The sequence below is a fragment of the Vicugna pacos genome, chromosome 13, assembly GCF_048564905.1.
Source record: "Vicugna pacos chromosome 13, VicPac4, whole genome shotgun sequence".
Classification (NCBI taxonomy): domain Eukaryota; kingdom Metazoa; phylum Chordata; class Mammalia; order Artiodactyla; family Camelidae; genus Vicugna; species Vicugna pacos.
In genome coordinates, this window is record NC_132999.1 from 30,009,050 (window position 1) to 30,026,251 (window position 17,202).

Genomic DNA, 17,202 nt, shown 5'->3' on the forward strand with positions numbered 1-17,202 from the left:
AACCACCTCTTTAAAGGCCTTACTTCTAAATACAGTCATATTCTGAGGTTAGAATTTTAACATGACTTTTGGAGTTAATGAAATTTAGCCCATAATACACCTGATCTGCTTTCTGCAGGCTGCTAAGGACAGACTTGAGTTGTGTGTGTGGGGTGGGAGTCGGGAGTAAGCTGGGGTATTGAAGTTAGAATGGACAGGGAGACTGGTTATGAGACTAGAAATAGTGACAGCATAGACTAAGGAAATAGCTATGGTGTCGGTAAGAAGTTACATATTTGTGATTTATTTTGCAGGTAGGATGCATATGATCATTTTGAAAGTAGAATGCCTTTATTTTTTTTTCTCCTTGTGTTCTCTATTTTTGAAAATTTTAAGCTATTAAAAAAAAAAAGCACTTTACAAAATCTAAGTGGTCTCCTTCCCACCTTCCCCCTCTTCCTTTTAAAGCTGCCTTAATGTCTACTACTCTGATGTTCTGTGTCTCTAAGATTCGTCCTAGAATTCATTTCTAGACAGATTGTTCACATTCTTAGAAAACAGTTTTTCAATTTTAATATGTCCTACTGCTGTTTGATTATTTGGCACAGGCAAGCATGGCCTGATTGGCCAAGTTATTACTGCTGAAGTTCTTTAATTGTCATTTAAGAAACTTATAAGACCATAATATTTGATATATGTAAAGAAAATGTGTAACTTTTATTTAAGTGGTGGATCATAAATCCCAAAATGAATAACCTATTACTCAACTTAAAAACTAGCATCTATTTCAGTATTCTCCACATTCTCCCTCAGTATCCTCCCATGCTGTCCTCCTACAACAGCGATTTTGAATTTTGTGTTTATCCTTCTTTTGATTTAAAAAAGTTTTTATCACATTTATGTACATACAAACAATATGCTGTTTACTTTTGCTTGTTTTTTGACTTTATATAAGTGGTGTTCATATGGTATGTAGTCCTTTGTGACTTACTACTTTCACCCATTATTATGTTTTTAAGATTATAATTGTTGTAGTTTGTTGTTGGATTATATATTTCCCTGTTTTATAATAATTCTATTATGTGAAAATTCCATTGTGTGAACATACCATGGTTTTTCCATTCTGCTGTCAGTAGATATTTGGGTTGTTTCCAGTTCAATTAATAATTGAGCTTCTTTTCTTGATGCTCTACCTACTGTTTATTTACTGACCTGGAGCATAGGCTTTTTTGACTTACTTGGGAAGAACTAATCCCTTATGTGTATTTAGGCCTATGGCCTTCTTTTCTGTTTTCTCCATTAATCTGATTAATTGAACTTTGATCTGCTGACAGCATCCTTTTCTATTTTCTGTTGTGATTGTATTCTCAAGCAAAACTAAAACAAAAAGCAACCATTACAGTTTTTCTTCTGTTTTCTTTTTAAATGTGATTTTTTATATGGAAAGGAGATAAATCCATGTGTTTATTAGTCTTCCATCTTGACCCAGAGGCTCCTTTTTTCTTGTCTTTCTTTGCACGTTATTTTCCCCAGTTTCTGCTAGTAACTTCTTTTTTTTTTCATTTTCATTTTCAGTGCTCGAGTTAAGTGTACCTTGTCTAAGAGTTCTTCCCTGATTGCTTCCTTCTTTCTAACATTCTGTGTTTACCTCTATCATTGTATATTGTACTAGACAATAAGTGCCTAAGGGTGAGAAGTGTGGTTTTATTCTTTTTACCTTAATGTAAGGTGGTATCTGATACACTAAGGCTGCTTGGTAAATGCTTATTGACTAACATATCAAAGAATGAGTATAAATGTAGTAGGTCCCCAGTCATCAAACTGGCACAACAGTTTTACTGAATAGAATAATCATCTTCCTAAAGGACTATCATTCTGTGGGATTTAGTTTTCTTAGAACAAACTTAGAGTTAACTTAAAACTGTTTTCTTAGTCCATAAAAGCAGCTTTGGAGACTGTTATAAAATATCAAATACATTGTTCCAATGAGAATCAACACGGTTTAAATATAATGAGATTTTGTTTAATATTTAAGCTGATATGATTGCCCTGTATATTGAATGATGTGTTTCTTGTAGGTTAAGTCTTCTTGTGTGGCAAAATGTTTATTAAGTACTTATAAACTGAAAAAATAGTAAAAGAGGCTGATGGTGGGTTTGTTGACTGTGTTTAACTTCTGAAATTTAGTTTTTGCATAGGTGAATATATTTTCATAGTTCAAAATTAAAAATACAAATGTTATATATTTGCCTGTATATAGAAAATACAAATAATGAAGTGTCTCTCTCATCTTTTCCTTCTAAGTACTTAGAAACTGATAAGCTTTTGATGTTCTCCTCCCCAGAAGCAACTGTTTTTTATTAGTTTAAAAATAGTATTGGGTTTTGTGTATGTGTGTACTCGGATTTTTTTTTTTAATTTTGCTAAGCTGATCACGTTGGTGTAGTGTAATGAGTAGCTGACTCAAATGTGTTGTATTTTTTTTTTTTAGATACATCAAATTACAAAATGGCTTGCAAGCACTTTTGATTTCAGACCTAAGTAATATGGAAGGTAAAATGGGTGATGCAACAGATGATGAAGAGAAAGAAGAGGAAGAAGAAGAAGAAGATGATGACGATGATGATGATGACGATGACGACGATGATGAAGACTCTGGAGCAGAAATAGAAGATGATGATGAAGAGGGTTTTGATGATGAAGATGAGTTTGACGATGATGATGATGAACATGATGATGATGATCTTGATACCGAGGATAATGAACTGGAAGAATTAGAAGAAAGAGCAGAAGTTAGAAAGAAAACCACTGAAAAACAGGTGTGAATCATGTCTGTTATCTTTTTCTAGTTGGGGAATTCTTTGGGATAAGTTTTAAACTTATGTTTTATCTCATAATGAAAGTATATATCTGTCTTTTGACCTTCAGTAAAGGTCTTTTTATTCTGTATAAAGATTACATTTTTAAGAACATTTTGCTCTGATTATAAAAATGACAAATACTCATTTCAGAAGCTAATGGAAAATAAAGAAAAACAAAAATATAAAAGCTGCCCATAACCATAACTCTTAGAGATGATCACGGTAGTATTTCAATTTATGTGTATTTGTACACATTGTATGTTTAAAAAACAAATTCCTGGGGGTGAGGATCTGCATAATTCTTAGCTTGGGATAGAGGAATAAGATAGTGTATTGTCTTTGGAGAGACTGGAAAAAGCAAAAGAAAAGGCTAGTGAAGAGTCCTTACCTGGGACTGGGGTTCTAAGAGTCCTCATGGGTAATTTCTATCTAGGTAATTGATTGTGGTGTATCTCTTTTTATGGCAAAGCACCAAAGGTCTGGACAAATAACAAGTAAATTGAAAAAACTGGAGTAGAAATGGGGAATTGAGCTTAGTGTATAATAACAGTGAATAGATAAATAGAGCTTGATAGGATTTTCCTCTCTGGATGTTTTTTTTTTTTTTTGAAGAATTCTTCCATTTTGCAGTAGGAAGTACCTATATTGGAGGATAATATTCTGGAGCCATTAAAGTTCAGATTATCAGATTATTAACACTAAAATCTAAATGTCAAATGTATTATACTATAAAGTCCACCTTCAAAGTATGAAGATGTGAGATAAAAGTAGTAGATACATCTTTTTTTTTTTTTTTCATTGAAGTATAGTCAGTTTACAATGTGTCAATTTCTGGTATTTTATTTAAATTGAAGTGTAGTCAGTTTATAGTATTATATCAATTTATGGTGATATGTCTTAAATAAATCCTCTGATAGGTGCTCTTCCTGGAAAAACTTAATTTTTTTCATTTTCAGTATTTTATTTAATGTTATACTACGTTAACAATTTTTAAAAGAAAAAATAGTTATGTATAACTGAGTAGCAGATCTTTTAAAGCCTTGAAAAAATTATTTTTTTAAAGAATATTGTGCCAGTTCTTTCATTGAGTTGTTTTGAGGGATTGAGTCATGTTTTAAAGGAGCTGTTTGCCCCTTGCTAATCAGATTATGATTGATGCTTGTTTTAGGGGAGCATAATGGGCCAAGTGGTTTTAGCTTGGAAAGCTTTAGGGATGAAAACCAAAACACTGAAAAAAAAATATGTATATACTACTTGATAGTCTATACTAGAGTCTTTATAAATAAATCAGGAATCAATAAATTCACTTTTAATTTGAAATAGACCTCATAATTCCAAATAAAGCAATGATAGATGGGAAGAAATGATAAAAATCAAGAATGGAAAGAATATTAACAGTCAGGAAACCTGAGTTCTAACTCTGGTTCTGTCCCTACCTTTCTGGAAGATTTTAGGTCTTATCGTTTTCTCATTTTTTCTCTCATTTCTAAAACAGAATTGGATTACATAAATTTTGGAGTCCATTTTAGCTCCAAGACTTATTGGGTTATAACTTTAAAACTGAATATTCTTTGTAATTTTCTTTCTATATTTTAGTCTTTCTGTTAGTAGCTTTTCTTGTGTTGTGGGCTTCTTTATATCTTCTATCAACTGATAAGCAAAACTCTAGGATTAAATTAAAAATTATTTTGACAGCCAATTGTCAAGATACGTTAAAATATCTTAGATTTATACAGCAGTTGTGAACCCCTTTGACAAATGGAGATGCACATCCAGTATTTGGGTAGCCCACCTTTTTTAAAATCTATTTTTGTATATAGTGGCTAACATTTGTAAATCTCGGACTCCCAAATTTATCCCCTCCCACCGTCCTTTCTTCCTTTCTTTCCCTGGTAACCAAAAAAAAAAAAAAAAAAAAAAGGACACTATGAACTCATCTACAAAACAGAAACAGACTCACAGACTGGGTACCCCTTTTTATTTTGCTTAAGTGCATCAAACTGTAAATGTTTACTACTCCTAGAAGCAACAGGATCAGATACTAGTAATCATTTTTAAAAATGGCTTCAATGCTGCCTTTCTTTTCTGAGAACTTAATTTATTTCCCCATAAGATATTGATAGCTAATGTTCTGGGTATTAGAAAGGAACAAAGGAACCCCATATAGTTTGAAGAGAAGATCAAATTGTTTTGATTCAGATACAATAGGTACACTAGTGAAAGGAAAAACCTCATGATTATAATGATGGAAAATGATTTAGATTCATTGAGTGAATAAGTGTCTGAAAAGGAAAAAAAGTAGGTTGTCTAGATAAGAGATGACTTAAGAGTAGAATAGGGTTTTGCAGTGGTTTTATGGTTTTTTATTTGAAAAATGTGAATTGTGTTTAACATAAACATGAGAATTTATGAGGGAAATGGGAAGAAAAGTTTGAGGTTTTTGGAGAACATTTACCTAATTAAGAATTGTTCTTCTGAGTCTTCATTTTTATCCTCCTCCATTTTCTTCCTCCCAGAAGGAAGTTGATCGTAATCTGAAAAGTTTGATAGATTAACAAGATTGAAATTTAAGTATGGTATATATTGACTTATGATTTGTTCAGGGCTTAAGTCAATTTCAGGTATGAATTTTTCAAGTATGAATTTCTTGGGTAGATAATTCTCAAGTATGAATTTCTTTTCTAGCAATCGCAGAGCCTGTTTTTGCTGTGGTCAAAGCTGACTGATAAACTGTGGTTTAAGTCAACTTATACAAAAATATCTTCAACCCTGATGGTCGAAACAAGAAATCTTTTTGGGGTAGTTGGAGCTGAAAGCAGGTTAGGCATCTATTAAACATCACAGAACAGGTTAAACTGTGGTTTGAGAAGTGATTATTCCCTCACATTTTAACTGAGTTTATTTGCCTAAGTCTTCAAAATGGGACTTACAGTATCAAGTGAGGCTGTTTGGTTCTTCTAAAAACATGTTCTTTTTTACCCCCATAACACATTTCCAGACTTTATACCAGGGACATGCTCTTTTTTTAAAGCTCTCTGAGAGTGTAACCATTTATCAAAACAGTCTGTCACCAAATGTGTTACCTTTAAAATTGACATTTGTAACATTTGGGAAAGTTAATAATTCAAGTTTCTATCCTCAAGGATTCAAATTGACTATTTTTCTTTCCTTTTTTGTGTCTATTAACTTACAGTGATATAATGGTATGCCCTAATAATTTTAAATGCAGAGTTTGGTGTACCTCTTGACCATCTATTTTGTTGAAAACTGATTCTCCCAAGGTACTGGGAGAATATCAACTAATAAGTAATGTAGTCTATATATCTTCAATATGAAATGAAGAACTAAAAAGCCTCCTTAGAGTCTAGTTCGGTAGTTTTTTAATAGCTAAATATTTTCTTTTTTAACTATTTATTTATTATCTTTGTTAGATGTTTTCCTGACTTGTTATTTTATGCCCTGTTTTAATAAAAACAAAACTTTCTGAGTAACATATTGAGAAGTTTCACATCTAGTAACTGAGTTAACTGAACACAGAGCCTTCAATTGGTTAGCAATCTTTAGAGATAATCTACTTAGATATATTACTTCTGCAGATATCCAAAATCTGATAAGTCAGGAAACAAACTTGGTTCAGAACTCTGAAATGCTGACACAAAATGATATTTGGGTGGGCTGGCCAGTCCCCCTTCGCTTTTTTTCTGTCTGTTTCTGCTTTTTCCCTTAGGTCTGCACCTGTTCAGCATTTGGCAGGATGGCAAGAGGAGGAGCAGCAGGGTGAAACTGACACAGTTCTGGTGAGTTTCACTTTGCTGCTCCTCCTGATTCTCAGGGAAAGAAATTTGTTACTTTCTATTGAAAAACATCCATCTCCAAGTGAATCATTAAGATGAGATGACAATATTATTCCTTTCGGATTGACTCACTATTTGTATGTGTTCTACTTACTCCAGTCTGCTGCGGCTCTTTGTGTTGGAGTTGGGAGTTTTGCTGATCCGGATGACCTACCCGGGCTGGCACACTTTTTGGAACACAGTAAGATCTTTGTAAACTATCATTCCTGGGTGTGTTTTTTCCTCCAAATCTGTATGAATTGATTTCAAAGATAGGTAACTGGTTTGGTAGAATTATGACATGTTTAATAAGAAAAAAGGCTAAGAAAAAAATCATTATGTATATCACCGGGGAAGACTTAATTTTGATCTCTTTGAGTTTACTTGCTTTGAGGATTAGAGTGAAACCACTTAGAATACTAAAATTTTTTTATTCAAGTACAGGAAGACCAACACATAAGGAGAAAAATTGCTAATCTCTAGAAATTCAGGTTGTAGTCTTGGAAGGGTCAGTATCTTACACGGTTGGCAAGGCCCCAAGATGTCAAAGCATCAGAAATACAGAAAAGAAAAAAGCATGATGAATACCAAAGCAAAACAGAAAAAATTCAGTTTAATTACCAATGTACCTAAGTACAGCCTATGTAGATGCTGTACAGTTATGAGTACCTAAATCCATATTTGTTTTCCTGAATTACTTATTTTTTATGTTCTGGTTTTCTAAGCTTTTTGAGGATAAACTTACCACCTTATCAGTTTTTATAGTAGAAATTAATCTGCATATATGTCTGTTTATTTTAACCTTTTTACAAATAAATTATATATGTCTTTCATTAAAAATAAAATGTTTCATTTTTGAGTATAAAAGTAATGTGTGAGCTTTATAGAAAATTAGAAAAACAGAAACACAATAAAGAAAGTATTATCCAGAAATAGCCATTGTTCATGTATTGGTATATTTTCTTCCAGGTTTTTTTTGTTTTGTTTTGTTTTTTTTGCATATGAGAAATTTTATCCTTGTTAGTAAAAACATTGTCTATATCTTTGTGTTCTGTGATTTTTGTGTTCTTTCCACTTAGTGGTGTTCATGGGTAGTTTGAAATATCCAGATGAGAATGGGTTTGATGCTTTCCTGAAGAAACACGGGGGTAGTGATAATGCTTCAACTGATTGTGAACGTACAGTCTTTCAGTTTGATGTCCAGAGAAAGTACTTCAAGGAAGCCCTGGATAGGTAACTAACTAAAAATATATTTTTATTTTGACTATCTAATGCCACTTTACAAATAGAAATATTGGGCATTGTTATGTGGTGTTTGTTTTCAAGTAGTACTCTAATTCTGTAGAGTTGTCACAATACTTTATTTGGAGAAAAGGGCAAACTATAAATATACCTTGATTCTTGTTCTGTAATACTTAGTCTTTGTATTAAAGATTAAACTGAAATACTTTAAATACTTTTTGAGTTTTGTAAACAGTGTAGTCTCTGTTGACTCACTGTTGCAATTATTTTTTCTAATTTAGTAGGAAATACAGAAAAACAGAGACAAAAAAAGAGATAAGATTGCTTCTGGTTTTATAATCTTTAGATCACTATTTTGGAATATAACCATGTATTTTTATAGTATATATGGGATCAGCTTGTTCATATCTTTTTATATTTTTAAATAAGATATATCATTTTTATATATAATTTTATAATTTATAAAACATGGTTTTCTGTTCAGCCAGTCACAAATTATTGGATAGCTGAATTGTTTCCAGTTTTCTAGTATTGTAATGCTATGATAAATACCCTAATCTTTGTGTACGTCCTTAATTATTTCTTTTAATTAAGTTCTAAGGAGTGAAATTGCTGAGTATTTTTGCATGAATATTTTTAAAGCTGTTTTTTGTATACTCACTGCAAAATTGCCTTCTAGAAAGTTTATGTTAGTGCATTAGTAGAGCTTTGATATCCCAAGATTACAGACCAAAATCTACACTAGAAAAAAGTGGTATACCAAGTTCTAGATAAATGTAAGATTGAAATCTAAAAAAAGAAATCTTGAGTTTGGTTACTATAATGTAAGCTCTGAAGGCAGAGATTTTGGTCTATTTTTGTTGATCTCCAGTATCAAGAATTTGGCAGTCACTCAGATATTTCTTGAATGAATTAATACAGTTTCTTTATAGAAAAAAATAAAATCAAAACACGAATAACAAAAACATTTCTCAAAACATGACAAAGTTCCAATTTTATTAAAGAAATTGTCTCATCCCTTAAAATACTAATTTGACGCTGGGTAAATTCCTATATGTTGAAACCATATGCCATTATTTTCAATGGAATAAATATTTGTGTTTTTAAACCCCCAAATTAACAAATTTTTTCCATTAATTTTTTGGCGTTAAAACAAGGCCAAAATCCCATTAAGACTGACACAATTACTTTGATAGCAGCATTTATAATAGGATACAACATAGTGGTTTTTCTTCATTAATCTAAAATATGGCTGTCTACTTGTATTGAATGAACTACTTTATAGCTCTTGTTTTGTTTTGTTTTGTTTTTGTTTTTGTTTTTGTTTTTGTTAGTAGAGGTACTGGGGATTATGCCCTGGACCTCATGTATGCTATGCGTGCACTCTATCTCTGAGCTACACCCACCCCTTAGAATTTACCATCTTAACTTTTTTTTTTAAAATCCAGGTACTGGGTATTGAACCCAGGACCTTGTGCATGCTAGGTGTGCACTATATATAGCTCTTTTAATCACATACTTAAGGACATGCTCACAGCACATACATTTGATACTCAGTGTTTACCTAGTTAAAAATTAATTCCAAAATAACAAAAGATTAGAGACCAAAGAAATTAATGAAGGCAATACAAATGATGCCCTAAATTATCTTTCTTGTAAACATAGAAAACCAGGAATACTCTGAGGATGATTGCATGTTTGTTCTTGCTTCAAAGTTCTTAGATCCTAAGTTTCACAACAGATAGGTCTTTATGTATGAAGAAAGCTTAAGTAATAGACAAGTTGAATTTCTGTGACCTTATATTTGGTTATATCCAAATATAAAGATGGGAAAAACTCACTTCATTGGAAAAAAGAATAGGCAAAGGATTTGTTGAATAAATTCTGACTACCTCAAAGATGATGAAATCCAGTTCCCTCAGAGTTCACATTATTTATCAGTATCTTGAATCATTTAAGTAAAAAGTTGAGGAAATGACTGAATTTTTACTCTAGTAATTAAATGAGAATGGAAGCTGCTTTTGCCTTGGTGACATTTCAGTAAATTTGGACTTTGGTTAATCAGTATTTCAGGGCAAAAGCAAGAATTATTGGAGCCCAGGATGTTCACAAAGTGGGCTATCTAGAAGAAGACACTTCTCTTAATAAACTGGGACTCCAAAAGGCTTCACCCTCAGCTTGAGGAAATGGATTTGCCATCCTGAGGAATTAGAGGCTACTTTCAAAATGTCAGAGTTTTGTAGTGAACCTTAAGTCTTGATTGTGGTTTAACATGTTCCAGAACTGGTACTGTTCTCAGATGCCCAAGAGATGCAAATACAAATCCTCTCAAAAGTAAAGTGTCTTTATCCTGTGCTGTACAGTGCTCCTATGAATAATTTTTCAAGTAGAGTGACCAGTATTCAGTTATACATAAGCAGGCACACAAGAAAACAAAACAACATGAGTGAGAACAGAAAACAGAAAAAGATTTGTAATATTTAGACATTGGAATGGTTAAATACAATTACAGAAATGATTTATTTTTAAAGAAATAAGAGACAAGTTTGAATACAGTTATAAGTAATAGGAAAGTATGAAATGTGACCTGTGAGATTTGAAATATAAAAATGAGAAAGTGTTTTGAACTGAGACATGATAATTGAAATTGAAACCCAGTGGGCAAGTTTAAGAAATGAGTAGATGTAGCTGAAGATAGAATTAGTGAATTGGAAGACAGACCAAAAGTAATGCCAACTAACGTATAAACAGAAAAAAAAAAGATCAGCAGTACAGGAGAAAAGAAGAAGAGGCATAGAGGACAGAGTGAAAATATACAATATGTATTTATTTGGAGTCCTAGAATAAGTGGAGAAAAAAATGGAGTAATAAACTATTTGAATGGTTAATCACTGGAAATTTTCCAGAACATCAAATAAGAGGTTAAAAGAAGTCTAACAAATTCCAAAAGTATATACTTAAAGAAATCCACATGTAGATAGACATAGTGATACTGTAGAAAACCAAATATAGAAAATCTTTGATAAAAGGGCAGAATTCTTTCAAAGGAATATTAGTTAGTCTGATGGATGACTTTTCAACAGCAGTAGTGAAAGTTAAAAGCTAGTGGCATAGCTGCAATAACCTGAAAGAAAATCACTACCAACCACAAATTTATATCAAGCATAAAATGTCTTTTAAGAATGATTGTAAAATAGACTTTAGACACACAATTTGTGTCACCAAGCAAGTTACCAAAGGGAATTCTAAAGAATTTATTTCAGACAGAAGGAAAATACAGGTCAGAGATTCAAAAAACAAAAAACAAAACCAAAAAAACAACCAAAAATATATATAGATAAATATAAAACATAGTGTAAGTGTGTTCTTTGTAAATTTAACTGTATAAAGCACAAATTATAAATCTGTGTTGACAGGCATATAATGTATAAAGACATAATATAATGTATAAAAGATAGGCATATAATGTATAAAGACATAAATGGCAATAATAGCATAAAGGAGGAGAGAAAAAATATACAGGAGCAAAGTTTTTGTATATTGAAGTTTTAAGTTGGCATTAATTCAAAATTGATTGTCAAAAGCCAAGATGTTAGTTAAGAAATAGTTAAGAAAACCTGAGACTTTTAATAAATAGCAAAGGCAGATGTCAGTCCTGTCTTATCAATAATTAAGTTAAATATAAGTAGATTAACCATTCCAGTTAAAAGACAGATAGATATTGGCAGATTGGGTAAAGAAACATGATTCAGCTATATATGCTGTCGGTGAGAGACACACTTTAGATTACAGTAGACCAATAGATTGTCAATAGAAGGATAAAAAAAGATATACCATATAAATAGTAGTTAAAAGGGAGCTGGAGTGGCCGAACTAATAGCAGACAAAATAGACTTTAAGATGTTTGTTACTAGAGACCAGGGAATTTTATGATAAAATAAAAGAATCAATTCATCAAGAAGGTATAACAATTATAAACATACATTCATCTGTCAAAAGAGCCCCAAATATATATAAAGCAAAGGCTGACAGAATTGAGGGGAGAAATACACAACTCAATACTATTAGTTGCAAATGTAAATATCCTACTTTGGAGAACGAATAAAACAAGTTGGTCAATTAGCAGGAATAGAAGACATGAACAAGAGTATAAACCAGCAGATATCTATAGAACACTTCACCCCAAATTGGCAAGATACACGTTTCTCAAGTGCAGCATGGATTTTTCTCCAGCATAGATATATATTAGGTCATAAGATAATTCCTAAGAAGTTTGAAAGGGGATGAAATTACACAGAGTATGTTTTCTAATTATAATGGAATGAAATCAGAAATCAGTAACAGAGGGAAATTTGGGAAATTCCACAAGTCTGTAGAAATTAAACAACACATCCCTAAATAATCAGTAGATCAAAGAGGAAATGACAAGAGAAATTAAAAAATACTTAGATACTAATGAAAATGAAAACAACATACAAAAAAATTATGGGATGCATCAAAAGCAGTGGTCAGAGTGGAATTTATAGCTGTAAACACTTCCATTAAAAAAGATCTCATGTCAGCCTAAACTTCCATCTTAATTAAACAAGGCAAAGATGAACAGTCTAAACCCAAATAAGCAGAAGGAAGGACCAATAAAAATTTGAAGAGAAATAATTCAAACAGAGAATAGAAAAACAATAGAGAAAAACAAAAACAAAAGTTGGTTATTTGAAAAGATGAACAAAATTGACAAACCTTCAGCTATACTGCCAGGAAAAACAAAGACTCAAAGATTATTAAAATCAGGAATGAAAGAGTGAACATTAGTATGATCTTACCAAAATAAAAAGGACTATAGTAGAATACTGTAAATTATTGTATGCCAACAAATAGATAACTGATATGAAATGGACAACTTTCCAGAAAGACACAAACTATTGAGACTAACTCAAAAGGACAGAAACCAAATAGATCTATGATAAGAGATTGGATTGGTAATCACAAACTTACGAAATGAAAAGTATGGACCCAGATGACCTCACTGGTGAATTCTACCAAACATTTAAAGAATTAACACTAATGCTTCATAAACTCTTCCAAAAAATAGGAGAGACACTTCGTAACACATTGTATGAAGCCAGTATTACTCTGATATCAAAACTAGACAGTGCACAAGAAAAAACTAAAAATCAGTATCTGTTAGGAATATAAATGCAAAATTCTCAACAAAATACAACAAAACCGAATCCAGCAACCTGTAAAAAGGATTATACACCCCCAGCTGAGATTTCTCAAGATTGTAAAATTAATTCACTATACCAACCAACAATGTAATATGCCATATTATTAGAAGAAAGGACAAAAAACAAATTCCAAAAATAATCTTGATATAAACAGAGGAAGCATTTAACAAAATCCAGCATCTTTTCGTGGTAAAATACTGTAAACTAGGAGTAAAAGGGAACTTCCTCAACTTGATAAAGGGCATCTATGAATAACCCACAACTAACATCATACTTAATGGTAAAAGATTGGAAGTGTTTCCCTAAAGATCAGGATCAAGATGTCAGCTCTCTCTACCTATAATCAACATTGTAGCTGAGATTTTAGCTAGGACTATTAGACATGAAAATGAAATAAAAGACATGCATATTGGAAAAGAAGTAAAACTATCTCTTTGCAGATGGTATAATCTTGTGCAGATAATTCTCATTATTTGTGGAGAATTTGCCTATTCACTAAAATTTATTTGTAGTTCCAAATTCAATACTCTTGATGTTTTTGCTGTCATTCACGGACATGTAAAAAAATTTGAAAATTGTGAAGAAAAGAAGTTGCCTGACACACACATTCTAATCTGAGGTCGATCAAGGCAACACTCTGCCTTTTTGTTTTCTTTCATGCAGAAGGATGCTGACACTAGGGGACAGTACAATATACTAAAAGAAGCTCGAGCTCTGGAGCCAGTGGAGTTTATGTGGAGTTTGAATCCCAGCTTTGGTATCCATTAGTGAAGTGGCCTTAGGCAGGTTCCTTAACACTTCTGAACCTCGTTCTCTCTTTTGTGAAATAAAGGAAAGAGAATCTACTAGAGTGAGATACCTTTAGGATTAAGATCATAATGTGTGTGTCCCTCTGTGTATTATCCCTAGCACATTGGTTCAGTATTTCCTAATTCAGTAGTCACGACAACTTTAGAGAACATAACTACTACAAATAACAAAAACTCACTGTATGTGGATAATCCTACAGATTTCACAAGTGAACTATTAGAGCTAATATCAAGTTCAACAAGGTTGCGGGAGCTTACGGAGAAGATGGCGGAGTAGAAGGACGCTCGTTAAGTCACCCTCTCCCACAAATACACCAAGACCCACATCTACAGACCCACTCAGCCAACCAGAGCACCTGCGGAACTCCGACAGAACATGGCCCTCTTCAAAAGATAAAGACATCCAAAATCTGGTGCTGGGAGTAGCACAGAAGAGGGCGCCAGTGGAGGGCCTCTGAAAACAGCAAGCTGAGCTTCCAGAACAGGATGAAGACAGAAAGACTTCACATTAAAAGCACACAAACTCCAGGAGAACACCGACAATCACCCACCCACCTTTTTCTTTTTTTTTTTTTAAATCTGTTTTTACCTGTTCTATTTTCTATTACTCTCTTAATTTTTACTTCTTAATTCATTTCTATTTCTCTTGGGTTTTGATGTCCTGTTATTGATTAGACACAGGTCTCAAATACATCTATTCATCTCCCCCCCCTTTTTTTTTTTAAAGGTTTTAAAAGGACATCTCAACCCGATTAATACTCTGCTTCAACTCGCTCTTCTATTATTCATTATACACTGTTTTCAAACCCTCTTTCTCCCTTCTTTTAAAATTCTTTCTCTCTCTCTCTTATTTTTTTTCTTGTTTTTCCTAAGTTCTATTCTTAAATAGGCATTAGATAGATAAAATCCTTAAGATCCAAAATAGACAACTGATACTCCATAAACCACAGTGCCAGAGAGGTATGAGCAAGATGAAGAAGCAGAGAAACCTTTCCCAATTAAAAGAACAAGAGAAATCCCCTGAAAGAAAGATCAATGAAATAGACATCGATAGCCTACTAGATCAAGATTTCAAAAAAGAAGTGATCAAATTGCTGAAGGAATTAAAAGAGATAGTGTTTAGAGATATAAAATATGTCAAAAATGAGATTGAAGCTATAAAGAAGAGCCAAGTAGAATGGGTAAACTCATTGAAAGAGATGAGGAATGATCTAATAGCTGTGCAAAGCCGACTAGATAACGCAGAGGAACGAATTAGTGATCTAGAAGACACGGCAATAGAAAGCACCCATTCAGAAGAACTACAAGATAAGCAAATAAAAAATAATGAAAATAGCATAAGGGACGTATGGGATAATATAAAGCGTCCCAATCTTCGCATAATAGGGGTCCCAGAAGGGGAAGAAGGATCAAAGGGAATTGAAAAGGTTTTTGAAGAAATCATGACTGAAAACTTCCCAAACTTAAAGAAGGAATCAGATATCCAAGTACAGGAAGCTCAGAGGGTCCCAAACAGGAAGAACCCAAATAGACCCACACCAAGACATACCATAATCAAGATGGCCAGAGTCAAGGATAAAGAAATGATTCTAAAGGCAGCAAGAGAAAAGCAAAGAGTAAGTTACAAGGGAACCCCCATAAGGCTCTCAGCTGATTTCTCTACACAAACACTACAGGCCAGAAGGGAGTGGCAAGATATATTCAAAGCCCTGAATGAAAAAAAGATGCAGCCTAGGATACTTTATCCAGCAAGGCTATCCTTTAGGATAGAAGGAGAAATAAAGAGTTTCACAGACAAAAAAAAAGCTGCAGGAGTTTAGCAACACTAAACCCATGCTAAAAGAAATATTGAAAGGGCTATTCTAAATAGAAAAGCAGCAGGATGCTACAGAAATGAGAAACTCACAACTGGAAAGGTGATAACTCATGAATAACAAATAAAGAAAACACGAAATTATAAAAGAAGACATACAAATCACTGAGAGTGGGAGAGGGAGGCAGGGAAATATAGAATATTTTTTTCTTTCTTTTAAAAATTTTTTTAACAGTAGGATGGGTTTGAGGTCATGTTACTATCAGTTTAATAAAAACAGTTATAGTAATGGGTTAATAGATTTACAAAAAAGGGTAACCACAAGTCAAAAATTTACAAGGGAGTCACAAAAATTAAATAAATCCATGATAATACAAAGGAAAATTACCAAACCACAAAAGGAAGAAGAAAGGAACAAAGAGGATATACCAATTCAACTGCAAAGATAAGTTCAAAATGGCAATAAACACACATCTATCATTAATTACTGTAAATGTTAATGGACTAAAGGCTCCAATCAAAAGACATAGAGTGGCAGACTGGATAATAAAGCAAGAACCTTCAATATGCTGCATACAAGAGATCCACTGTAGGGAGAAGGACACATATAGATTGAGAGTGAAAGGATGGAAAAGGGTATTCCATGCAAATGGAAAAGCCAAAAAAGCAGGTGTTGCAGTACTGATTTCAGACAAAATAGACTTTAAAACAAAGGCCATAAAGAAAGATAAAGAAGGACATTTTATAATGATTAAAGGAGTGATACAAGATGAAGATATTACACTCATTAATATATATGCACCCAATATAGGAGCACCTAAGTACATACAAGAATTACTAACAGAGATAAAAGGGGATATTGATGGGAATACAATCATAGTTGGAGATTTTAACACTGCATTAACATCACTAGACAGATCTTCCAGACAGAAAATAAACAAGGCAACAGAGAAATTAAATACTACAATAGAAAAACTAGATTTGGTGGATATTTTCAGAGCATTACACCCCCCCAAAATAGGATATACATTCTTTTCAAGTGCACATGGAACATTTTCCAGGATCGATCATGTATTTGGGCACAAAAGAAACCTCAACAATTTTAAGAAGATAGAAATTATCTCAAGCATCTTTACTGACCACAATGCCATGAAACTGGAAATCAACAACAGTGAAACAAAGGAGAAAAAAAGGAAAGCATGGAGATTAAACAATATGTTATTGAAAAAACAATGGATCAATGAGGAAATCAAAGCTGAAATTAAAAAATACCTTGAGACAAACGATAATGAAAGCACAACCACTCAAAACCTATGGGACACAGCAAAGGCAGTGCTAAGAGGGAGGTTTATAGTGATACAGGCCTTCCTCAAAAAAGAAGAACAATCTCAAATAAACAAGTTAACCCACCACCTGAATCAATTAGAAAAAGAAGAACAA

At 32.7% G+C, this 17,202-nt stretch overlaps 1 protein-coding gene across 2 annotated transcripts in view; it reads left to right on the plus strand.

The window, feature by feature from the left end:
• The window catches only part of NRDC (nardilysin convertase), a 77,897-nt gene that overhangs the window by 15,954 nt on the left and 44,741 nt on the right, over positions 1–17,202 (plus strand). The window contains exons 2-6 of one of the 2 annotated variants that reach the window (XM_006200478.4): positions 2,471–2,798; positions 5,526–5,659; positions 6,568–6,637; positions 6,794–6,875; positions 7,753–7,906. In XM_006200478.4, the coding sequence (XP_006200540.1) occupies positions 2,471–2,798; positions 5,526–5,659; positions 6,568–6,637; positions 6,794–6,875; positions 7,753–7,906 (768 nt within the window). The remainder of the gene's footprint in view (positions 1–2,470; positions 2,799–5,525; positions 5,660–6,567; positions 6,638–6,793; positions 6,876–7,752; positions 7,907–17,202) is intronic. The other variant, XM_006200479.4, reaches the window with a different exon arrangement.